This window comes from Oryza sativa, chromosome 6 (assembly GCF_034140825.1).
Source record: "Oryza sativa Japonica Group chromosome 6, ASM3414082v1".
Classification (NCBI taxonomy): Eukaryota; Viridiplantae; Streptophyta; class Magnoliopsida; order Poales; family Poaceae; genus Oryza; species Oryza sativa.
In genome coordinates, this window is record NC_089040.1 from 13559422 (window position 1) to 13581665 (window position 22244).

General features: G+C 40.6%; 1 protein-coding gene across 4 annotated transcripts; it reads left to right on the forward strand.

Moving 5' to 3' along the window:
- Positions 1-1046: 1046 nt before the first annotated feature.
- On the forward strand, positions 1047-15791 carry LOC4340940 (xyloglucan endotransglucosylase protein 7). Of its 4 annotated transcripts, none has more exons than XM_066311372.1 (6): positions 1047-1299; positions 2783-2878; positions 9869-12086; positions 12760-12860; positions 12966-13159; positions 15185-15791. In XM_066311372.1, the coding sequence occupies exons 3-6, from the start codon at positions 11915-11917 to the stop codon at positions 15651-15653; spliced, it is 936 nt and encodes a 311-aa protein (XP_066167469.1). In that variant the 5' UTR covers positions 1047-1299; positions 2783-2878; positions 9869-11914; the 3' UTR covers positions 15654-15791. The 4 variants fall into 4 exon arrangements, with proteins under 4 accessions (XP_066167469.1, XP_066167470.1, XP_015640986.1 ...); XM_066311373.1 differs by having other exon boundaries at positions 9874-12086; XM_015785500.3 differs by lacking the exon at positions 2783-2878 and having other exon boundaries at positions 11820-12086.
- Positions 15792-22244: the final 6453 nt, after the last annotated feature.

The following is a 22244-nucleotide window of genomic DNA, read 5'->3' on the forward strand; positions in this document are numbered from 1 at the left end:
TCAATATTGTACCAAGTCTCAATTTACTTTTATGGAATAATAGATTAAGCATGTCCATGTAAAATACATTGTTATACAAATAAACTCGACCAATGTGCTATTGTATTATTGAAGGTCACATTAGTATATTTAATTAGTTTTTAAGAAATATCAAAGCCTAGAAGTTATATTGGATAATTTTTGGATAATCTAAAGGAAAGCAAATTCATTTGGGAACTAATGAATAAATAAATAAATATTCACATGAAATATCTGAATTACCAAAATCCAAAATGTGTAGAGCTACATTTCAATTCCAAATCCAATCTTAGCCATTTTGCAGTTTGGCCCCTCCATCTTTTCCTTTTTCCTTTTCTTCATTTTCTCTCTTTTCCCAGCCGCCACTGTTCCTGGGCCGCCAGGTGCTCGACCAGAGCCCTAGCCCAAGCCGCACACACAGCGCCACACCTCCGAGCTGCGACCGTGTCGCGCATGACCGGTGCGCCCTTCCGGTCACCTTGCACCGTGCGCGCGCTGTGTGCCACGCCACGCCCGCGTGGGCCCACCGCCCGACCAAGCCGCCGAAATCCCGCACAAAGGCCGCGTCGCCACGAGTGCTTGCGTCATCCCGTCTCATCGCGAGTCGCCATCGAGCTGAGGGATAACGGCCGCCACGTTGTTCCACGTCACCCTAGAAAATAGCCCGCACCACCCTATCGGCAGCCGTTACCAATGCCTGTCGCTGCCATTCTTGTCGCCATCACATCGCCATCGCGTCGCCATCTTGTCGCCCCGAGCCGAGACCGCTGGATAATGCAGCGCTTCTTCCCACAGCTAGCAATCCCTCCCCTGCAACTCTACTGTATGGAAAATCATGCCCGATCGATGCATCGAACCCGAATCCTGGGAGGATCGAAACTTATCCGCGTCATCCATCTCCTTGCCCTTATCCGATCGCTATTAGAGCTCTAGCTCGTCCAGGCATGTGCTGGCGATCATATCCACACCGTTTGCTTACACCCTAAGCTAAGCCCCAACAAAATCCCCACCCCTCTGCCTTTCCTCTCGAATGCATTTCATCGAGCACCTTATGTGCGTGCCTCCATAGCCATTGCTTGAAGCTGGAGCCGGTGCTGACGACCGCGGGAGCTGTGGCTTCGGGATGCCTCTGCTGCTGCTGCTACCTTGGATCAACTCCGGGTGCCGTTGTGACCTGAGGACCTGCAGTCAAACACCTGCGCGCTCGCCGTCGTCGTCCACCTCTGCTTCAGTGCCGTCTCCCCACCACAGCATCGAACATCGCCGTTTCGCCGCCTCTCGGTAATAACTCGTGCCTAAAGCCTCTCCTAGTTCCATAGAAGCTTAGTATCTCACCAATTTTGGCGATTAGCACCCAAAGCCGTGCCGGACCGGCTACTGTTTCGCCGCCGGCGAGCTCGCCGTGGACCGGCCATCCCGGGGGCTCCCCTTCCTATCTAGCTAACAAAATGGAACCCCTGTACGCCGTAGATGCTCACGCACTCATCAATTTGGTCAGAAACCCTTCCTGTCGTCCTAGCCACTTGCAGCCGAGCTCGGCTATGGTGCAGCCATGGCGGCCATGCGCCCCGTCCCTCCAAGCGCCGCCGCAGCCGGTGGGTGGTCGCCGGAGCTTCTCCGCGCCTCCCCTAGCCGCCGCCGGGTCGCCCTCGGCCGACCTTCCGTGCGCGCCGTGTTCCCCTGCTGCTCCCGCTCGGTCGGGAGGAAGAAGACGAACGTTGAAGACGACCTTCAGCCGAGCCACTGACAAGCCATCACCACTCCTCCTATTTCCTTTAGAAACTTAATCCTGTGAAAAAAGAAAATCAAAGCTTTGACCCCACATGTCAGCAGCTGTTAGGGATATGGATATATTTTGGATTAAAAATAAATGAATTATGAACAGTAGCTTTTCACAATTTCTCGGATTAATTCGAAATTGAATCTTTAAACTAGTATAACTTGCTCATTTTAACTCGGATTTGAGTGAAACTCGAACCTAAATTCATTTAAAATCATAATCTTTCCAATGGTATATAACTCACTGTTTAATAAAATCTATTTATAATTATTATATAATTAATATCAAGATGATACTTAATAGTCAACTTAAAAATGTGTTAATAAATACAATTGATATTGTACAGTAGAGAAGATGTCAAATAATTATATTTAACATGTTTTGTCACTGCAGCAATCACATAAACTAATTATGAGGGATGTTTCAAATTAACGGATGTATTGGAAAATACTAGTACTATTAAATATTCGGTGGCAGTATAATTAAACCCATGACTTATAAAAGTTTCGCTTTATAATTGAGTAGATAAACTAGGAAACACATTAAACAATCCTAAGCTTGCTTAGGAGAAATAATAACAGAGCTAGTATGATTTAGTCACCTATATGAAATTAATTAACCAATGTTATATCAGGTGGAATAATTCGGTTGACATCCATCAACTAACCCAACAGAACCATCTAGAGCACATCTACTGTACGACTTGTATTAGGAAACTGATGTACAGTATATTGATAACCTACCTTTTGCATATATTAAACTGAGGTGTATATGATGAACATGTATAGTAGATTAGCGAAATGTGTATCCCATTTATACTATGATGGTTAGCTCCTAAATAAGCCACCATGACAATAAGAATGATTAAGAGATTATCCGTTAGCAAACACGAGTATGAACAGCCCTAGGTTCAACCCCCAACAATTATATTTTGTTTGCGCATTTGATTGTTGTTTGAATATTGGTTTTTCTCGCGTATTATAGAATTTATATATCGGATAGTCGTGAGGCAACGTATGCAGCTTCCAGGAGGTGAAGGTTGATCAAGATTATATCAATAATAAGGATTATTCTGAGCAGGCAAGTCATCACTATTCCTTGAACATGTTGATCCCAATTGCGAAATTGTTTTGTTTACAAATAAAATTGCATGCAATGATGAACATCCTACTTGTGATTATGCCATGCCTTGATTATTGTTTACCCCTTATTCCTTCGTAACCATGTTTACGTATGAAGTCCCTAGTCAATTATGACAAATGCTTAGAAATGCTATTATAGAATCATGCATACTCATATTTATCAAATGCTTTATGCTTGGGCAATTACCTTTGGGAAGGTAATTGAGATGCGGCATGTGGAGACATGAGCACCACATTGCCATGATATTGATGACATGATTTGTGAAAGGAGAAATAAAACTAAACAATTGTTTTTGACTGGGGCAGACGGAGGATTTGGGTGGTATCTGGAAAAGGCTAGTACCGTCCCTGGTCAATTAAGGACCGAGCCATGAAGTTAAGCATGAAACGACCCCCGTACAACCGTACTTCTCGTATGGGTATAGACCTAGCGGATTAGATAGCCGAGCGGAGACAGTATCCCTGCATAGATGGTTCACCCCTGAGTGAGGCAGGTGCGCTATGGTGGGACAGCCGTTGAGGTAGGGCCGAGAGGCGAGCCCTACATTGGTGTCGCCATTGGTAGGACTGCCATGAGTGTGTGAGAGAGAGAACTTAACTTGAACCATGATTTAATATGTGTGTGAGACTTCTCTTTCCCGGGAGCGCCAGAACTCCTCTGACTGCTAGAAACATGGACGCCTAGAGTGCATGAGGATTTAAGTTCATGAAGCGGGTACTGCTAATGCGAGGTTATCGAAAAGCTTTGCCGTGACGCGTCTCATGTGTTGGGACGAGGCTCATGTGTTGGGCAGTCGCGGAGTACGTGTAAAGTGTATATCCACTGCAGTGTGAGTAAACCAATCTATTCGAATAGCCGTGCTCGTGGTTATTGAGCACCGGGACGTGTATTACACTTGGCTAGACTCAAAATTCTTAACTTGTGTGGGATGGGATATTGCATGATGATTTTTATGCTATTGGAGCCACTTCCTGAGAGGAGGGAAGGTGGACGTCCTCAGAAAACCATGACGACTCAATGGCGGGAAGCTATCCTTGGGATCACAATGGATGGTGGACAGAACCGTCATTGTTTAATGTGAACACTGGTATTAAAACTTGATAAGTCTATGCTAGGTCTTAGGCTTGTGAAAAGAATTGCAAAACTAGCTTTATGCAAAAGAACCTGAAGCCATTCCTTGAAATACCCTCTATCATATGCATTGTTGTTGTGGTGGCTTGCTGAGTACGGTTAGTACTCATCCTTGTTATTTATATATCTTTTAGGAGAGTGTTGAAGAGAAGCCCTTGTCGGTACGCTTGCATATCCAACAAGATGATCGGAGTGCGGTCTTGTTCTAGGTCTCGTTCCCCAGTCGACTGCCTGTGGCATGTTAACCGGGCCCTTATATTATTTTGTCTTCCGCTGTTGTTCTCTGTAGTTGTTGGCCTACCTGGCCCTAATGTAAGTATTTAACTCTTTTAGCCTGAATTCATTCGTGATATGTTGTGATCCAACTATGTATGTGTGTACCAACTACTGATCCAGGGATTGGTACGGATAAACACAGAAGATTTCCGATTTCCAAAATTGGGGGTCTACAACATGGTTTCCTTCTCTTTCCTCATTTATTCAATTGCCACATCATTTTTCTTCCTAGGTGGCACCTTATTGAATGCTATCGACACCATCCTTGTCATTGGGTTGGGAATGGCCTGAGCTACTCTCCGATCCAGAGACTGAGGACTCCCTAATTGCAAACACTAATTAATACTTTTTTACGTAGGACATAATTAATAAACCTAATTAATAGATCATCTGCTGTAGAGATGATGAGGTAGCTAGGTATGGATGATCTAGCAGAAGCAGTGGCAGAAGTGACGGTCGCCGCGTTGTTTGCATTCGCCGCCACGGCACTGCGACTGACACCATGAGTTGCAAGCATCGTTCTGATTAGGGCCGCACCCGGTGTTCCCTCCCCACAAGTGGTAGTCCACGCAGCAGCGGGGCTGATCCGCCACTGCAAATTAGTTAACACAGCCAAACACAAACAAAAATTTGTTCAGAAACCAGACTAGTATACTAATACTAAAGGATTGTATTGGTAGATTGTGCAATTACTATACCTGCAGAGGCTACAAGAGCAACGAGGACAAGAAGAGCGATCGTTGCACAAGTGCCAACGCGAGCCATGGTGGTCGTTCACTGGTGGAGAAACCATCTTTCGTCGGTCTGCCGAATTCCACAATAGTCCCGGATGCAATAAAAACCGAGGCTAAAGATGATCTTTAGTCCCAGTTAAAAAGGGTAACGGGCATATTTGATCTTTAGTCCCGGTTGGTAACACCAACCGGGACTAAAGATATCTTTAGTCCCGGTTCAAATGCTGTCAGGGCCTGTCAGGCCCCCCGGGATCTTTAGTCCCGGTTGGTAACACCAACCGGGACTATAGATCTCGGGGATCTTTAGCCCCGGTTGGTAACACCAACCGGGACTAAAGTCCCACCCCTATATATATGTCTTCTTCCTCCTCCAGCTGCCCGAGCAAGTTTCAAAATTTCTTCAAAAAAGAGGGGAGGTCATGCCAAAATTTCTAGTGAATTTATTTTGGTGATTACATACAAATCGGAGGTTAGTGACAAGGTGTTGAAATGGAAGAAGATGAAGTGGAAGACGACAATATTCCGGACTTTGCTCAGTACGTTAGATTTGAAGGAAATCAAACGGGCGAGGAGGAAAGGGATGCTGATGGTAACGATGTTGCGGATGATCTTGGTCAGATGTTGTAGGATACCAAGGAGGACTGCGAAAGTGCAAAGGGGGCCCATAAATTGGACAAGATGTTAGAGGACCACAGAACTTCGTTGTACCCAGGTTGCGAGCAGGGGCACAAAAAGTTGGATACCACTCTGGAGTTCTTGCAATGGAAGGCAAAAAATGGGGTTAGTGACAAGGCATTTGGCGATTTATTGAAACTCGTCAAGAACATTCTTCCGAAGGGAAACAAATTGCCCGAGACAACGTACAAGGCTAAGAAGATAGTCTGCCCGCTAGGACTGGAAGTTCAGAAGATTCACGCATGTCCGAATGATTGTATCCTATATTGCGGTGAGGAGTATGAGAACCTAGAAGCATGCCCTGTTTGCAAAGCACTACGATACAAGATTAGACGAGACGATCCAGGAGAAGTTGACGGGCAGCTAACAATGAAGAGAATTCCTGCTAAGGTGATATGGTATTTCCCTATAATACCACGGCTAAGGCGTTTGTTCAGGAACAAGGGGAATGCTAGAATGATGCGATGGCACGCTGAAGAGCGTCAACAGGACGGGATGCTAAGACATCCCGCCGATGGTTCGCAGTGGCGAAACATCGACAGAAAATTTAAAGAAAATTTGGAAAGGACGCACGAAACATACGGTTTGGTTTGAGTACGGATGGCATGAATCCTTTTGGAGAGATGAGCAGCGGCCATAGCACTTGGCCCGTTACGATGTCTATTTACAACCTCCCCCCCTGGCTATGCATGAAGAGGAAGTACATAATGATGCCGATTAATATTCAAGGCCCCAAGCAACCTGGTAACGACATCGATGTGTACCTAAGACCACTAGTCGAAGATCTTAAGCTGTTGTGGAAGAAGGATGGTGTCCTCGTGTGGGACGAGGACAAACAGGAGGAGTTTAACATACGAGCGCTGCTGTTCGTAACCATCAATGATTGGCCTGCACTTAGCAACCTATCCGGACAGTCCAACAAGGGGTACAAGGCTTGCACTCACTGTATGGATGAAACAGAAAGTACGTATCTTAAGCACTGTAGGAAGGTTGTATACATGGGTCATCGTCGATTCCTTGCAGCAAACCACCCGGTACGGAAGAAAGGCAAGCACTTTGAACATAAGGCTGACCACCGTACGAAGCCTAAACATCGCAGCGGGAAAACAGTGTTTGCTATGGTTAAAGATCTTAAAGTAGTGTTCGGAAAGGGGCCTGGAAGCCAGCCTATAGAGAGCGAAGATGGTCACGCGGTGATGTGGAAAAAGAACTCTATATTTTGGGAGTTACCCTATTGGAAATTCTTGGACGTACACCACGCAATCGACGTGATGCACCTCACTAAGAACCTTTGCGTAAACCTTCTTGGCTTCCTAGGTGTATACGGAAAGTCTAAAGATACACTGGAAGCACGTAATGATCTGAAGCATATGGAACAACGCGGCGACCTTTACCCGGAACCAAAGGAGAAAGGAAGCCATTACTTGAGTCCAGCCAGCTACACTCTTAGCAAGGCAGAGAAGGAAAGTATGTTTGAATGCTTGGAGAGCATAAAGGTACCGTCTGGATACTCCACGAATATCAAGCGAATAATAAGCACGAAGGAGAAGAAGTTCACAAACCTAAAGTCTCATGACTGTCATGTGTTGATGACACAACTGCTACCAGTTGTAATAAGTGGTATCCTTCCAGACAATGTCCGGGCAACAATAACAAAGCTATGTGCATTCATGAACGCAATTTCGCAGAAGGTCATCAATCCAGATAGATTAGAAGCCCTTCAGAATGATGTGGTGCAATGTCTTGTCAGTTTTGAGTTGATATTTCCACCTTCATTTTTCAATATAATGACGCATCTACTTTGTCACCTTATGAAAGAGATTAGTATTCTCGGGCCTGTGTACCTACACAACATGTTTCCTTTCGAGAGGTACATGGGCGTTCTGAAGAAGTATGTTCGTAACCGTGCTCGTCCAGAGACAAGCATCGCCAAGGGTTATGGAACAGAGGAGGTCATCGAATTTTGCGTAGAATTTATCGAAGATCTTCGCCCAATCGGGGTACCCGAATCACGCCATGAAGGGAGACTACGGGGAAAGGGAACTCTCGGAAGGAAAGCAATAATGACGGTAAACAACAATTTATTCCGTAAAGACCATTTCACGGTTCTGCAACAATCTTCATTGGTAGCTCCTTACATCGAGGAGCACATGGCTCTAGTTCGCGCCAGGAACATCGGTAAGTCCGATGCATGGATTACACGGCATCACATTGATACTTTCCCCGCGTGGATACGACAACATCTCATGGGTAACGAGTCGATCAACCAACAACTTGCCTTCCTGGCGAGGGGACCGTCTGGGTCGATCGCGACATTCTAGGGATATGAGATCAATGGGTACACATTCTACACGAGAGCTCAAGACATGAAGAGCATGAACCAAAACAGCGTTGTTCGTGACGATGCCATGGGACACGATGGAACAACTAGCACGTATTACGGTGCCATCGAGGACATATGGGAACTTGACTATGGTCCTCTCAAGGTCCCTCTGTTCCGGTGCCAATGGGTTAGGTTGACTGGTGGAGGCGTAATGATTGATGACAGTGGGATGACAACGGTTGACCTTAACAAGGTTGGATACTCGGATGAACCTTTTGTCCTTGCCAATGATGTAACGAAAGTCTTTTTCGTGAAGGATATGTCTAGCAAAGGAAAGAAGAGCAGAGGGCCTGACGAGCCTAAGCGTCACGTGGTTCTCCCAGGCAAAAGAAAAATCGTCGGAGTTGAGGACAAGACTGACGAGGATTACGATCAGTTGGATGGGCAACCCCCTTTCACGGTGACGATTGACCCTAGCATCCTCCTATCAAATGAAGACACCCCTTACTCATGTAGCGATCACAAGGAGGGAACAATAGTGAGGAGAAAGTACGTGCGGTCAACCGTCACCGCCGATGTATTGCCGTAATTATTGTGTACACGATGTAAACTATTTTGGATGTATTGATTATCCATATAAATCAATTGATGTATGGCATATGTTAATTACGCACGATTATTAGAGGTTTTAACAAGTTTAAATCATGTATATGCTAGTTATATGTGATACTTACAATTTTTAAAAGTTTTAAATCATGCAGGTGGCAATTTCATATGTTAATTAGAGTTTTTAACATTTAATTTACTATCATTCATATGCTAATTATAATTGACTAGAGAATTTTTAAAAGTTTCAAATCATGCATGTGGCATTTACATATGTTAATTAGAGTTTTTCACAATTTAATTTACGTTCATTCATATGCTAATTATATATGACTATTCGAATTTTTAAAATTTTTAAATCATGCATGTGGCATTTACATATGTTAATTAGAGTTTTTAACAATTAATTTAATATAATTCCTATGCTAAGTATATATGATAATTACAATTTTTATTAATTTTAAATCATGCCATATGTATATACATATATTAATTAGAGTTTTTACCAATTTAATAATATCATTCATATGCTAAGTATATATGATTATTAGAATTTTTATTAATTTTAAATCATATATTTGCTTATTACGTTTTATCCACTTAATTTATTATAGAAAACAATAATTTTTTGAAATAATTGTAATTAATCTTTGTACTTTAAATAATTGTAATGCATTATCTTCTGTTTTAGAAACACATATGTAATGGAAAATAATATTTAGTGAAAACAATTAACAAAATAATTATTATCGCTATTTCATGTATTGCATTAGTTTTGCTTGCAAATTTTTTTTTGTTGCAGTATCACAGAAGTATTAATAGTGTCAATATTTCATAATGACACAAAATATTTTGACATAAATTTTATATTTGTTTATATTAATTTTCACATATTCGGTTTTAAAACATGAGGTCAAAAACAAGCTTGGCATGAAATTTTATCATGCTTTTGGTATGAATTTTAGCACTATTAAGAGACTTAGGCTGTGTTCGGCAGCAAGTTTTCCCAACTCCCCTCCCTCGTGTTTCGCGTGCACGCTTTTCAAACTGGTAAACGATGTGCTTTTTACAAAAAGTTTCTATACGAAAGTTGCTTTAAAAAATCATATTGATCTATTTTTAAAAAAAAATAGCTAATACTTAATTATCACGTGCTAATGGACTGCTCCGTTTTCCATGCAGAGTAGATTTGTTCCCAACAAGTCCTACCGAACTCAGCCTTAACGGAATAAGGGCAAACCCAAGCTTTAGATTCAAATAACAATGTTAAAATTACAAAGTTATAATCGACGATGTAAACAAGGAGCACAGTTGCCTCTTAAATCAAAGAGATAATTTATTTTGATCCTATTCTAAAAGCTTACTACTAACTTGGTCCTCTTTTCCAACTTTATTCATTTAACCCCACTTGCTATTGGATCGTCTTCTTTCTATAGAGTAAATACATCTCTTCTTTCTATAAATGTAAAGCCCACTAAACACCTAAAGTTCAACATGCAAGTATAGTATTTATTAGCATTTCTAAAACCTATATCCAAGTATGCCACCTCACCCACTAAGCATAAAAAACTAAACATGCATGTATATGGTAAGGGCAACACTAATATATATTATCAACATGGGTATTAGTGTCGGACTAAACGATAGGCGGTAGTAGGAAGAGACCCCATCCACAATGCTTATTTTGGCGAGATGGCAGTAAGGTGGGGTCCACAGGGTAAAAAAGATCGACGCTACTCAATTCCTTAGCTGCTGCCGGAGTAGTGCTACTGGCTGGTTGTCAGAAAACACTGAGCACATGCATTTTATATTCTATTGCTGCCAGTAGTAGTGCTACTGCTGGGTTGCAACTGTGCACCACTCCCACAGTACCAGATAGTAAGCAGTCATTTAATACTTACTACCTGGTTTTTTAATATTGTGGGTGTCCTAATTATATCTACAATTTATTTCATTCTAAAACTAAATATATACATGCTAAATCATCATTCTCAGATTATTTTTATAGTATTTTCATCCAAATTATTTCATCATTTCTCCATTATCTAACATATATTAATCATTCTTATTCTCAAATCATTTTCATAATATTTCAATCCAAATCATTTCATCATTTCTCTATTATCTAACATATATCCCGCAGCAAAGCGCGGAGCATTTAGAGAATGAGCAAGACCAAAATGCTCCTGAAGAAATATGTCAAACTATCTGTTTTGTCGCATATTTTAGTCAAATTTTCATCGCATATTTTATAGGAATAAAGTGAAACAAAACAGGGTCAAAAAATAAAAAGAGAAACTAGATCAAATGAGTAAGGGCATGAATGATATTTTTTCCTAATTAGTTAACATCCTTTAGGCTGAGTTCTTATCTCCACTTTTCCCAACTCACCTCCCCCGTTTTCCACGCACACGATTTTCAAACTACTAAACGGTACTTTTTTTACAAAAATATTTCTATATGAAAGTTACTTTAAAAAATCATATGAATCCATTTTTCAAATTTATTTTAGCTAAAAATTAATTAATCATACGCTAAATGCTGCTTTGTTTTGTGTCCTGAACACATCCTAAGTTGCATTCACTAAATAGGATCAGACTAGATGTTCGTTTTTTTAAAAAAAAAGGTCAGATGAGCAAACTTTAAAAAATAATAAATTAATTAATAGTTAGGTTTTAAAACAGGGTAAAAACACAGTTGCTCCTTAATCAAACCAGATCCTAAATTAATTTCCATCCTAGAACAGGTGCACGTTGACCACCTGCTAAATTAGATGGCAAGCACACACAGCTAGCGCGCGGTAGCAGTAGTCGTAGACCACGCTGGAATATTATTGCGTGTTTCGGTCTGTCCAAGACGAAAACAAAACAAAACAAAACAGCATCGTAACGTTCATGCGAAGCACTAACCTTTGCCAAGAACACCATTAGTAGACGACTAACCCAATCAAACAATGCCATTATTCAAACACATCAAGCTGGCAAAATCTCTTCAGGGACCGGATGCTCAAACCCAGAAACGTTATTCTGTCATGGACTACATGCGTACCAAAAACTCGCCAGTTCAACCTGAAATTATCAAGTAGGTCTCAACTTGCTACATGTATATAAATTCCTCTCTGAATTCTTGAAAGTCACCGATCCATCCGAACAAAGAAAGGGGGAAGAAGAAGCTGTCGCATAGGTACTATAGCGAGGTTTCAGGAGGGGAGATCGTTGATCGAGGAAGATGGCGAAGGCTCTCCTCGCCGTCGTCGTCGTCGCCGTGGCGGCGGTGCTCGAGCTGGGGCTCGTCGGAGCCAACTTCCAGGATCAGTGTGACATCACGTGGGAGCCACAGAACGCCAAGATGACGGAGGGAGGAGACCACCTCACGCTCTCCCTTGTCAGCAACTCCTCTGGTAATTAATTGTCATATCTGATCCATTTACAGTTTTATGTTACTGATCAATAGCATGCATGTCTGATCAATCATCAATAGTGTGTACATTTATCTTGTGGGTACTTTTCTTTTTCACATTCAACACCTCTTGGGAGCAATATAATTTATGGTACTGATTGTGCATTAACACACTTTGTTTCCATCAGAAGAATTTTGTTTTACTTTTGACCAGTACAGTTAGGCCTAATTCATTGCATATATATGATTGTACGTCGCATGCTAGTCATGTTTATAATGTGCACTACCACATAAATTTGGTTTTAGCTCACATCATCAATTAGTTAATTCCTCAATTTGTTTGTTCTAGTTAACCTTGGTTTGGGTAGCCATGTTTCAGCCCAATCAGTTGAGTCAAACAAATGGGCTCAATAGCAAACTGTCCCATCCATTAAGCCCATTTCCCCATTTTCCTTATATCTGAATGATTCTTACATAATTGGCTGTATTAGAGAGGGTGGAGGATGGAAAAAAGAGGTGGTAAAAGCCACACGGCCGTGACGATTAAATGCATTCTGAAATGATCGATCAGCTGTTTTCTTCCCTGAATCAGAAATGAACTAGTGGTCGATCACCACAAACTAAATTTAATTAATGTATCGATCGTGCGTGGCATGATATGCACTGGGCTGCAGGTTGTATGCTCCGGACCAAGAAGCAGTTCATCTACGGCAGCGTGTCGACTCGCATCCAGCTTGTGAAGGGCAACTCGGCCGGCACCGTCACCACCTACTACGTGCGTACATGACATCTCAATTTTTTCCATCAAAACAAATGATCGTCAGCTCTCAACTGAACCGAGATCCCCTCACAAGTCACAAATACAAAAATGTGGTTGCAGACATCGTCCATCGGCGACAAACACGACGAGATCGACTTCGAGTTCCTGGGCAACTCCAGCGGCCTCCCCTACACCTTCCACACCAACGTCTTCGCCGACGGCGTCGGCAGCCGCGAGATGCAGTTCCGCCCCTGGTTCGACCCCACCGACGGCTACCACAACTACACCATCTTCTGGAACCCCTGCATGATCGTGTACGTAACGTAAACAATCTAAGCTACCTACCATGCACATAACCCACTGAGGCCTTGTTCGATTAATCCCTGTGAGGGAGGGATTGGAGGGGATTTATTCTATGCCTATTGTGGTGTGGAATTATTTTCCCTCAATCCCTTTCAATCCTCTTCAATTCCCGTTAAACTGAACAAGGCCTAATGGATCCAAAAGAGTAATACAATGGTGTCATAATATACATACCAATGCTATAGTATGCTAATTACATTTAGACTAACTAGCATGGTGGCCCGCGCAGTTTGCGCGGCTAGCATCATTATTTTTTCTCTTATATAATAGCATAGATGTTTTCTCATTATATTATTCAAATATATTAAAATGACAACATAATTTTAAATTTTGCAATAACTTTACAAAACTACTAATGTGTAATATTCATATTATATTTTATATACGTGATAGTTATTAATTATTTTTAATATCAAATTTTAGTTATTTGTAAATTATATATATTCCTATATGGATTCTCGACTTGTCTTTTAATATTTTTTTTTAATTCTGAATTTTCTGTAAATTGTATTTCTATATAGACTATATGATTTTATTCCAATATTATTTATTTTTATTTCTGATTTTTCATATTATATTTTATATACTTGTTAGTTATTAATTATTTTTAATATCAAATTTTAGTTATTTTTATATTATATATATTCCTATATGGACTCTAGACTCGTCTTTTAATATTTCTTTTTTTAATTCCGATTTTTCTGTAAATTGTATTTTTATATAGACTCTATGCTCTTCCTCCAATATTATTTATTTTTATTTCTGAATTTTTATTATTTCTAATTGTATTTCTATGTAGACTCTAAACTCATCTTTTAATATTATTTAATTTTTTAATTTTGAATTTCAGTTACTTCTAAATTGTATTCCTATGTTGACCTTAAACTATTCTTCCCATGTTTTTCTTAATTTTGAATTTTAGTTATTTGTAAATTGTATTTTTATACAGACTCTAAACACTATTTTTAAATTTTATTATGTTTATTCCAAATTTTAGTAAGTTTTAAATTCATATATGGACTCTATACTCTACTTGTAATATTCCTTATTTTTTAATTCCGAATTTCTATTTTTTTTCTTAATTGTATTTCTATATGGACTCTATACTCTACTTCTAATATTCCTTATTTTTAATTCCAAGTTTATATTATTTCCTAATTGTATTTCTATATGGACTCTATACTCTACTTCTAATATTCCTTACTTTTAATTCCGAATTTCAGTTATTTCCTAATTATATTTCTATATGGACTCTATACTCTACTTCTAATATTCCTTATTTTTAATTCCGAATTTCAGTTATTTCCTAATTATATTTCTATATGGACTCTAGTCTCCTCTTCTAATATTCCTTTTTTTTAATTCCGAATTTCAACTATTTCTAAATTGTATTTCTATATGGACTCTAGTCTCTTCTTCTAATATTCCTTATTTTTTAATTCCGAATTTCAGATATTTCTAAATTGTATTTCTATATGGACTCTGCCTTTTCTTTTTCTCCGATTAATGTGATAATTTCTAGGCCATGAGAGCGAACGTGGAGGCTCCTTTTTCTTTTCTATATGGACTCTAGTCTCCTATTCTAATATTCCTTATTTTTTAATTCCGAATTTCACCTATTTCTAAATTGTATTTCTATATGGACTCTAGTCTTCTCTTCTAATATTCCTTATTTTTTTAATTCCGAATTTCAGCTATTTCTAAATTATATTTCTATATGGACTCTGTTTTTTCTTTTTCACCGATTAATGTGAGAATTTCTAGGCCATGAGAGTGAACGTGGAGGCTCCTTTTTCTGTTCCTTTAATAATATAATAGATAGATGTGTTATAATATATGAAAATAGTTTAACCACAGGTTTTATCAAAAGTCATCAGTATCGTCTGACCAAACAACTAATAATATTCCATCATCTCTACGATCAGATCTCACTGGACAGACGACTCAATTGAGAGACACAAATATTTTTGTTTCAGGTGGTTCGTGGACAGCATCCCAATCAGGGTGTTCCGGAACCACGAGAAGGAAGGGGTGCCGTTCCCGACAAAGCGGCCGATGTACGCCTTCTCCAGCATCTGGGCGGCGGAGGATTGGGCCACGCAGGGTGGCCGCGTCAAGACGGACTGGACCAAGGCCCCTTTCGTCGCCGAGTACCGTGACATCGGCCTCAACATCTGTGAGTGCCCCGGCTCAGGCTCTGGCTCCAGCTCCAGCTTCAGCTCCAGCTCCAGCTCTACCTCCGGCGATGCCGAGGACCCAGCGTGCGCGCAGCGGTGCGCGACGTCGGACCACTGGTACGCGGCGGAGGGGCTGTGCCAGCTGAGCGACAAGCAGCTGCGGCAGATGAAGGCGGTGCAGCTGGGCTACACCATCTACGACTACTGCGCCGACGCCCAGGCCAAGGGACGCCCCGTGCCGCCGGAGTGCAGCATGCCGCAGTACTGATCATGCATGCGCATGTCTAGTTTCACTTGATTTTTCATGGCATGTTTGATTAATGGCTTCTTGGAAGAAGTAAATCTCTGTTGTTTTATTTTGGATTATATATTATATATGAACATGATTATTTGATTTGTTCGTGTACTCATGTTGTTCTTCTCTTTTTTTCCGATGAATGCATTGTGTGTTCTTCTTGTTCGGGGTTATAATGGGGTGTTATATATAATTATCAACCATAGGTATGCACTGCACTCTTATTTATTTTGTGATATGTGTATTTATGAAGGCATCTAGATGTGCCTATGCATATCTGGCTGTTCAATTGAGTACACAAGATTGTCTTTTTATATATACAACACTCCACTGCATGAAGAATTGGGTCATCGATTTATCTTGTTCAGAAGGCTCATATACAACCAAAAAATTGCTATAGGCAGACGCAACATTGTTAGAAACTCGGGTGCATGAAGAATGCGACAGCTGACAAGTTCACTTTAGGTATCTCATCTTATCATCGAGTTTGGATCACGTCCTTAACCCACAAATACCAGATATAATGTGTCCCTTATATAACTTGCAAAACCAGGGCACAGGACAAGGAAGACGCTATATCTGGTATTACGGTTTAAGGACATGATATAATTATATAAACTCGACGATAAGAAGAGAGACTAAAATTAACTTATTCCGTGAAGAATTGGGCCCCTTCATGGTTTGGGCCTTTGGAAGTATCCGAATTTGTCCTGGCCCAGGTATGTGTTTATTTGAAGAGTGGATTCACATACCGATCTGCAGATTACTTACCAGGCCAAGTCCTCTAAAAAAAACCTTACCAGGCCAATTTGGAAATGCTGATTTTTTTTTTCTTCTATATATGATCTATATGTGCGTTTATAGCATGCAATAAACAATATTTGTGCGTTTATAACATGCAATAAACAATATATGTGTATAACCAAAAGTGTATCATAATATATTAATAACGTATTTTACATGTATCTGAAAATAAATAATTAATTATGAGTTTGACTTAAAAGGGAGTTCTTTTTTGTTTGTCATACCTGGGCGGCCTTGGGCTGAGATTTTTTTTAAGGCAAGAGGGAACTTTATTAATGACTAAATAGAGGATTACATTCTTGATTTAACAAGTCTACGATTGATGCGGGGCGCACAGCCTCCATTCTCCACATGACCTAGTACTTATTGCCATTTGTGCTAACACATGGGCAACCCTATTAGCTTCTCTCTCAATCTTGTGCATCTGCACCCGTTGGATACATTGTATCACACCTTTGATTTCTGCGACCGTCGTCGGCCAGGAGAATCTTGAAGCTACCTGCTGTGTTAGAGCCTGAACAACATCAGCATTGTCTAGCTCCAGAGTAATCGGCATATGAATCCACTTTATTTTTGGATGGACCTTCACGTGGACCACCTTGTAAATCTGACAGTCATTTCCTATCATGCCATTGACATGTGTCATGGCAAAGCTTAATTGCCAATGCTGGTTTAATTTGTTTTTATAGAAATGGTTCAATTTGTTTGGCGACCCCTAACTATCACAGCCAATCGAATTATTCATCAAAACTTAAAACCCAGACATTTTAAACCCTAAATTCTTCAACCAAATGTCGTGTGGGTTACTTAAGATGATAGTGTGGAGGCGGCCAGAGGTACTTTCCTTTTAGTGCAGTAGCTAGGGTAAGACCTAGTGGGCTTGTTTTGTTATAATGGGCCTCTACCATGTAAAAAACAAGCTCCAACATGGAAATCGTGTATCTATTTTTTTTTTCAATCTCTTTTTTTTTTTGGTATTTTGGTACGTCGTCCATGTTGAAGTCAGTTTTCAAGTTCGTTCGCTTTTGGAAATACATATCCGTGTTTGAGTTGATTTTAAGCTCATTTGCTTTTGGAAATACATAAGAAGTTGTATAAGAAATCTCTTTAAAGAAACTCATGCTAACTTGAGATGAAATATGAACTCCTAATTACAGCTCATGATTTTCTAAAAGAAATATTCAAGCGAATTCTCACAGTGAATTTTACCCTAACTAAACCGTATAACAATAATAAAGTTAAAATAACATTTACCCGTTATAACGCACGGGCATTTTTTTCTAATAAAATAAAATATAATAAACATATATCAGGTTGATTAAGAATTAACCAGCAAGTTTGATAGTGCTGATAGGTATACCATGGTTAAGTGTGAGAATACTGTTGGTCATGCCTTTGCAAACAACACTATTGAGTATCATCTTGATTTTTTATGTGAGGATTGTTGGAAATGGATTCAGCTGTTGGCAATAACTGCTGGCGGCGTAGTGCACGTGGCATATACGTAACCGTCTACACTATTTAAAAAATATTTTTCATGATACCATCCTTTTATTTTATTGGTGGATTTAATGAATACTCGCTTATAAAAATAGTTGAGAGGAATTCCGATCAACAACCGCCAAAGCTCGTGTTTACTTAAAAGAACCGCTTGTAAAAATAGAATTCTTTTTATATGTGGACCTCTTAAGTAACACGCAGGTAAAATATGATTTTCTCTGGTGGCTACTTGAGAGCACCAACAGAAGAAAATAAAATAGTGATATTAAATAGACTTCGATCGCGCGACAGAAAAATGGAAAACACAGAATCCATCTTCTCTCCCCCAAGCCTCTCTTCCTCTCCCTTACATCTCATTTCTTCCTCCGCGTCCTTACTCCCTCCAGCCTCCACCTTCGCCGAGGTGCTCTCGGCGACGGCCATGGTGATAGCCATGGCAACGGGAGTAGTGTGGGGAGGCACGCGGGTGATGGATCCAGTGGCAGGAGGCATGTGAGCGGCAGTTCCTATGAACAGGAGGTGCGCGGGTAGAAGGGAGGCAGTGGGAGGTATCGGGCGATGGATCCGACTATGGAGAGGCTCGTGGGCAGCGGATCCAGCAACGGGGAGGTTCGCGGCTGCGGGTGAGCCGACGGAAGTCGGACGTGCCTTCGGGCGGGTGGCAAAGCTCAGGCAGTTGCGGGGAGGTTCGTGTCTGCGGGCTGGCCAGTGGAACTCAGGCGCAGTTGCGGGCGGGTGGTGACCGCAAGGCTCGCGGGGCTTGGGTCATGTGGAAGGTCAGCAGTAGCGAGGACAACGAACCGACGACGTCAACCACAACCTCCTTTCTCCTCTCTTCTAGCTATATCAAAGGTCACCCGACCTCCTTCCTCCGCGTCGGCAGGAGGAGCTAGACGCCAGAGTCCAAGAGTGCATTGTGGTGGTGGTGGTCTATTTGTGAATCATAGTGTGCTGTGTTTTTTGGTTAATGATTTGTGATTTGTTGTGATTGTGATTTTTGATCTTTGAAGGGATTGAAGGATTTGCTGTTTGATTTGTGGATTTGTGATCACGGGATTAGAGGCAAACTGAAATGATAATTTGTATTTCTTGCTAACAAAATCTTTTTTGCTAGCAGTATGTTCTAAAATGATTTTTTGTGGCCAGAAAATCTTTCTACTAGCAGTCGGTATACCGTAGCCATTTAAAAAAACAGATTTTCGCATGTGAATAAGGCCCACTTGCGGAGGTCGTCTAACTTCACTGACTTATGGTCGTAGGTGGCTAGGCGGCCCCGTTGGTGAAAATGTGTTATGGCCGCTACAAAAAATGGTTTTTTAGTACTGCTGGTCAGCAAAAAAAAATGTGAGGGGTATATAACACTACTAGATCGGGAGAATCTCCCGGGTGCCAAAAACACTCCGCAACTAGGGAAAAACACTAGGCAACCGACGTTACCGAGTGAAGTACTCCGTAAATAATGCCCGGAAGTGACGCAGGATTCCCGTGTTCACTTACGAGTTTTTCTCTAACAAACACCCAGGAAGGCCTCGGAACATCCCGTGTGTTTCTCTAACTCCCGGGAATAAATCACGGAAGGGTAACGGGAAGAGCTAACAGAACAAAGACGGGACGGAACGTGTTACCGAGTTTCATTCGTAACACTCCTAAAGGATTTTCCATGTTACGGGGCGTCACGTGGCTCTGCACTCCGCAAGCCTTGAAGTAACACACGGTAAGACGGCTACGATTGCTGGGTGTTTATTGTACTCTTCACACACCGGGAAGTACTCACACCCTGCTTTTTTTTTAATATGCATTTGCACGTTCAATTTGCAGCAATTGCATCCATATAAACCCATCAAATTAATCACACATCCAAGCTTTTTGGATCAAAAATTGCCAACAAAGAATCAACTAAATATGCAGTATTCAATGTACATCTACAAATCATCATAATAAGAGCTCTATGTTTAAGTAATTACAGTATACTTTTCTTGAAGTAATCATCTAATAAAGAGCTACATGGAGTCCTAATTAAAAGATCATCTAATAAAGTTCGTAACACAGGCACTCAAGCCTTGTACACTTCAGTATGATCCTAAACTCACATAGGAATTTAGTAGCTTAATCCCATCTTCAAGCTAGTCAAGATTCTACTTGTTTCCCATCTTGACACAAGAATATAGCACTACGTGTGTAAGCCAAGAACAATCTCCAAAGCTTCAAGACCATAAGCATGATTTTCTGCATAAAACCGAAGGAAACGTGTCTCACACACAATTGAAGCTAGGCCCATAAGATCCCAGCAGAAAGATTAATTTGTCGATTGGATGGTAATGACTGTAAATATATAAGAATATAGCTTAAAAAATAATACAATCCAGATGACTGAAATTATACAGGTAAATAGTTATATATCTACACACATTGGATTGGGGGATAACAAATTTAAAAGAATAGTAAGGCAAAGGATGATCACCTCTGCAGTTTGAAGTGGTCCATGCAAGAAAAATGAAGACATTAATGTGCAACCAGAATACCCGATAGTCTCACTCATTCATCCAAGACCCATCTATGAAATCAATGATGTTTCTGAAAGTAAACAATCCAATTTTAGACATTCTTTATGCTGAAATGAACAATACCAGAAAAATTAATTAAGCAGGTCCTGGCAATATCAGGTAAACTCTAGAAATAGTGATCTCTTCTAAAACTAGCAATTAGCCAATGGAAAGCTCCTTGCATTGCTTTAAGGGCAAATAAGTTATCTTTAAATCAAAGGCAAAATAAGCTTGTGCTTAATTTGATCTCTATATGTAGTTGTACAAAGAAAAAAAAAGTACAGTGCTCTTTTAAATACAACCCAGAAGATACGAAGAAAGCAGATATAGAAGTAGAAGTTATACTGGAGGGAGTACTTGCTATATAATAGATATCATACAAAAAGATATCAACCTCTCCCAGATGGAACTATTTAGATGCCACCTTAGATACAAATCCTAAATGATAAAGAAGAGCTATCCATGTGCATTCATTGCATAACAACGAAATGCAAGCTATAGGTACATGAGCCAATTATGGCATCATTACATTCAACAAATTTACATGTTCAGATGGTAGAAAATGAGTCATGCAGAGATGCCAGATCTCATAGAAGTAACCTAGAACCACCTTCATTTTACTTAAAGTACTCAAGAAATATAAACATATCCACCTAAACAATATAGCATGAGGATTGACATGAAAGGCCATTGTACCCCTGTGCACTCATGTAGAAGTTGTGAAGCATCAAGTTTTCATAGAACGAGAGGAGTAATATTAAAAACAGATCACATAATCCAATTATTTGCCTCTTTCCCTTTTTTTTTCAAATCAAGTATTAGAAGATACAATCAGATTATGAGATTGTGAACTCTGAACAACAAATACCTTACTCCAAGAGGCACACTTATGTGTCATTTTTTATGAATATAACTGTGATGTGCCAGATGCTATCAGTCACTTTGAATATAACTGTTAAGGCTGGCTTTTCTTTTCCCATCTTCTCCCTCACCATCGTTCCCCGCGCTAGCTGCTAATCTCCACCCACGCCTCTCCTTCGCCACATCCACTAAGTCTACAGCCGATTCCCACCATCCACCCAGTGTGAGAGCTCTACCTTTGTCGTCGGCCGATGCCTCCGAATCGAACTCCAACTCTAGCTACCTCCACCGCTGGCCGCCACCCCAAGCCTAAGCCTCCAGTTGCCTCCACCCACAATCGGTCCCGAGCTTCCAGTCACCTCCGCCTGAAAGGACGGAGATAGAGAAAGGGAAAAGGAGCTCCTCCGCTCTATCGTCGCCCGCCCAGTGGCCCCGCCTCCTCCTTCCTACTTGGGGTGTAGAGAGAGAGGGAGGGGAAGGAAGAATATGAGAAGATGAGAGGAGATATGAAGCATTGATAGGTTGGCTCATTATTTTTTAATATTTTTTTGTCCCATTGGAATGCCATGTAAGCTAGCTTAGCCTAAAACTACACAAAATAGTAGTCGGGGGTATTAGTCCGGTTTGAATAGTTAAGGTTTCAAAATATCTGGTTTTGTAGTCGGGGTAATTCGACTGACAGTTATAATTCAGGGGGTTAATTTCGATTTTTTTCCCGGTTTAATTGATATTAATTGAAAATTTAGTGACAAGAATAGACTTATAGTTTATTTGTTTTATCTATCTGGTAAAAAAATATATTCTATTTATCGTTATGAAGATTCGTTGTGTTCGTTTGTGGGGTTAGGAACCTTCC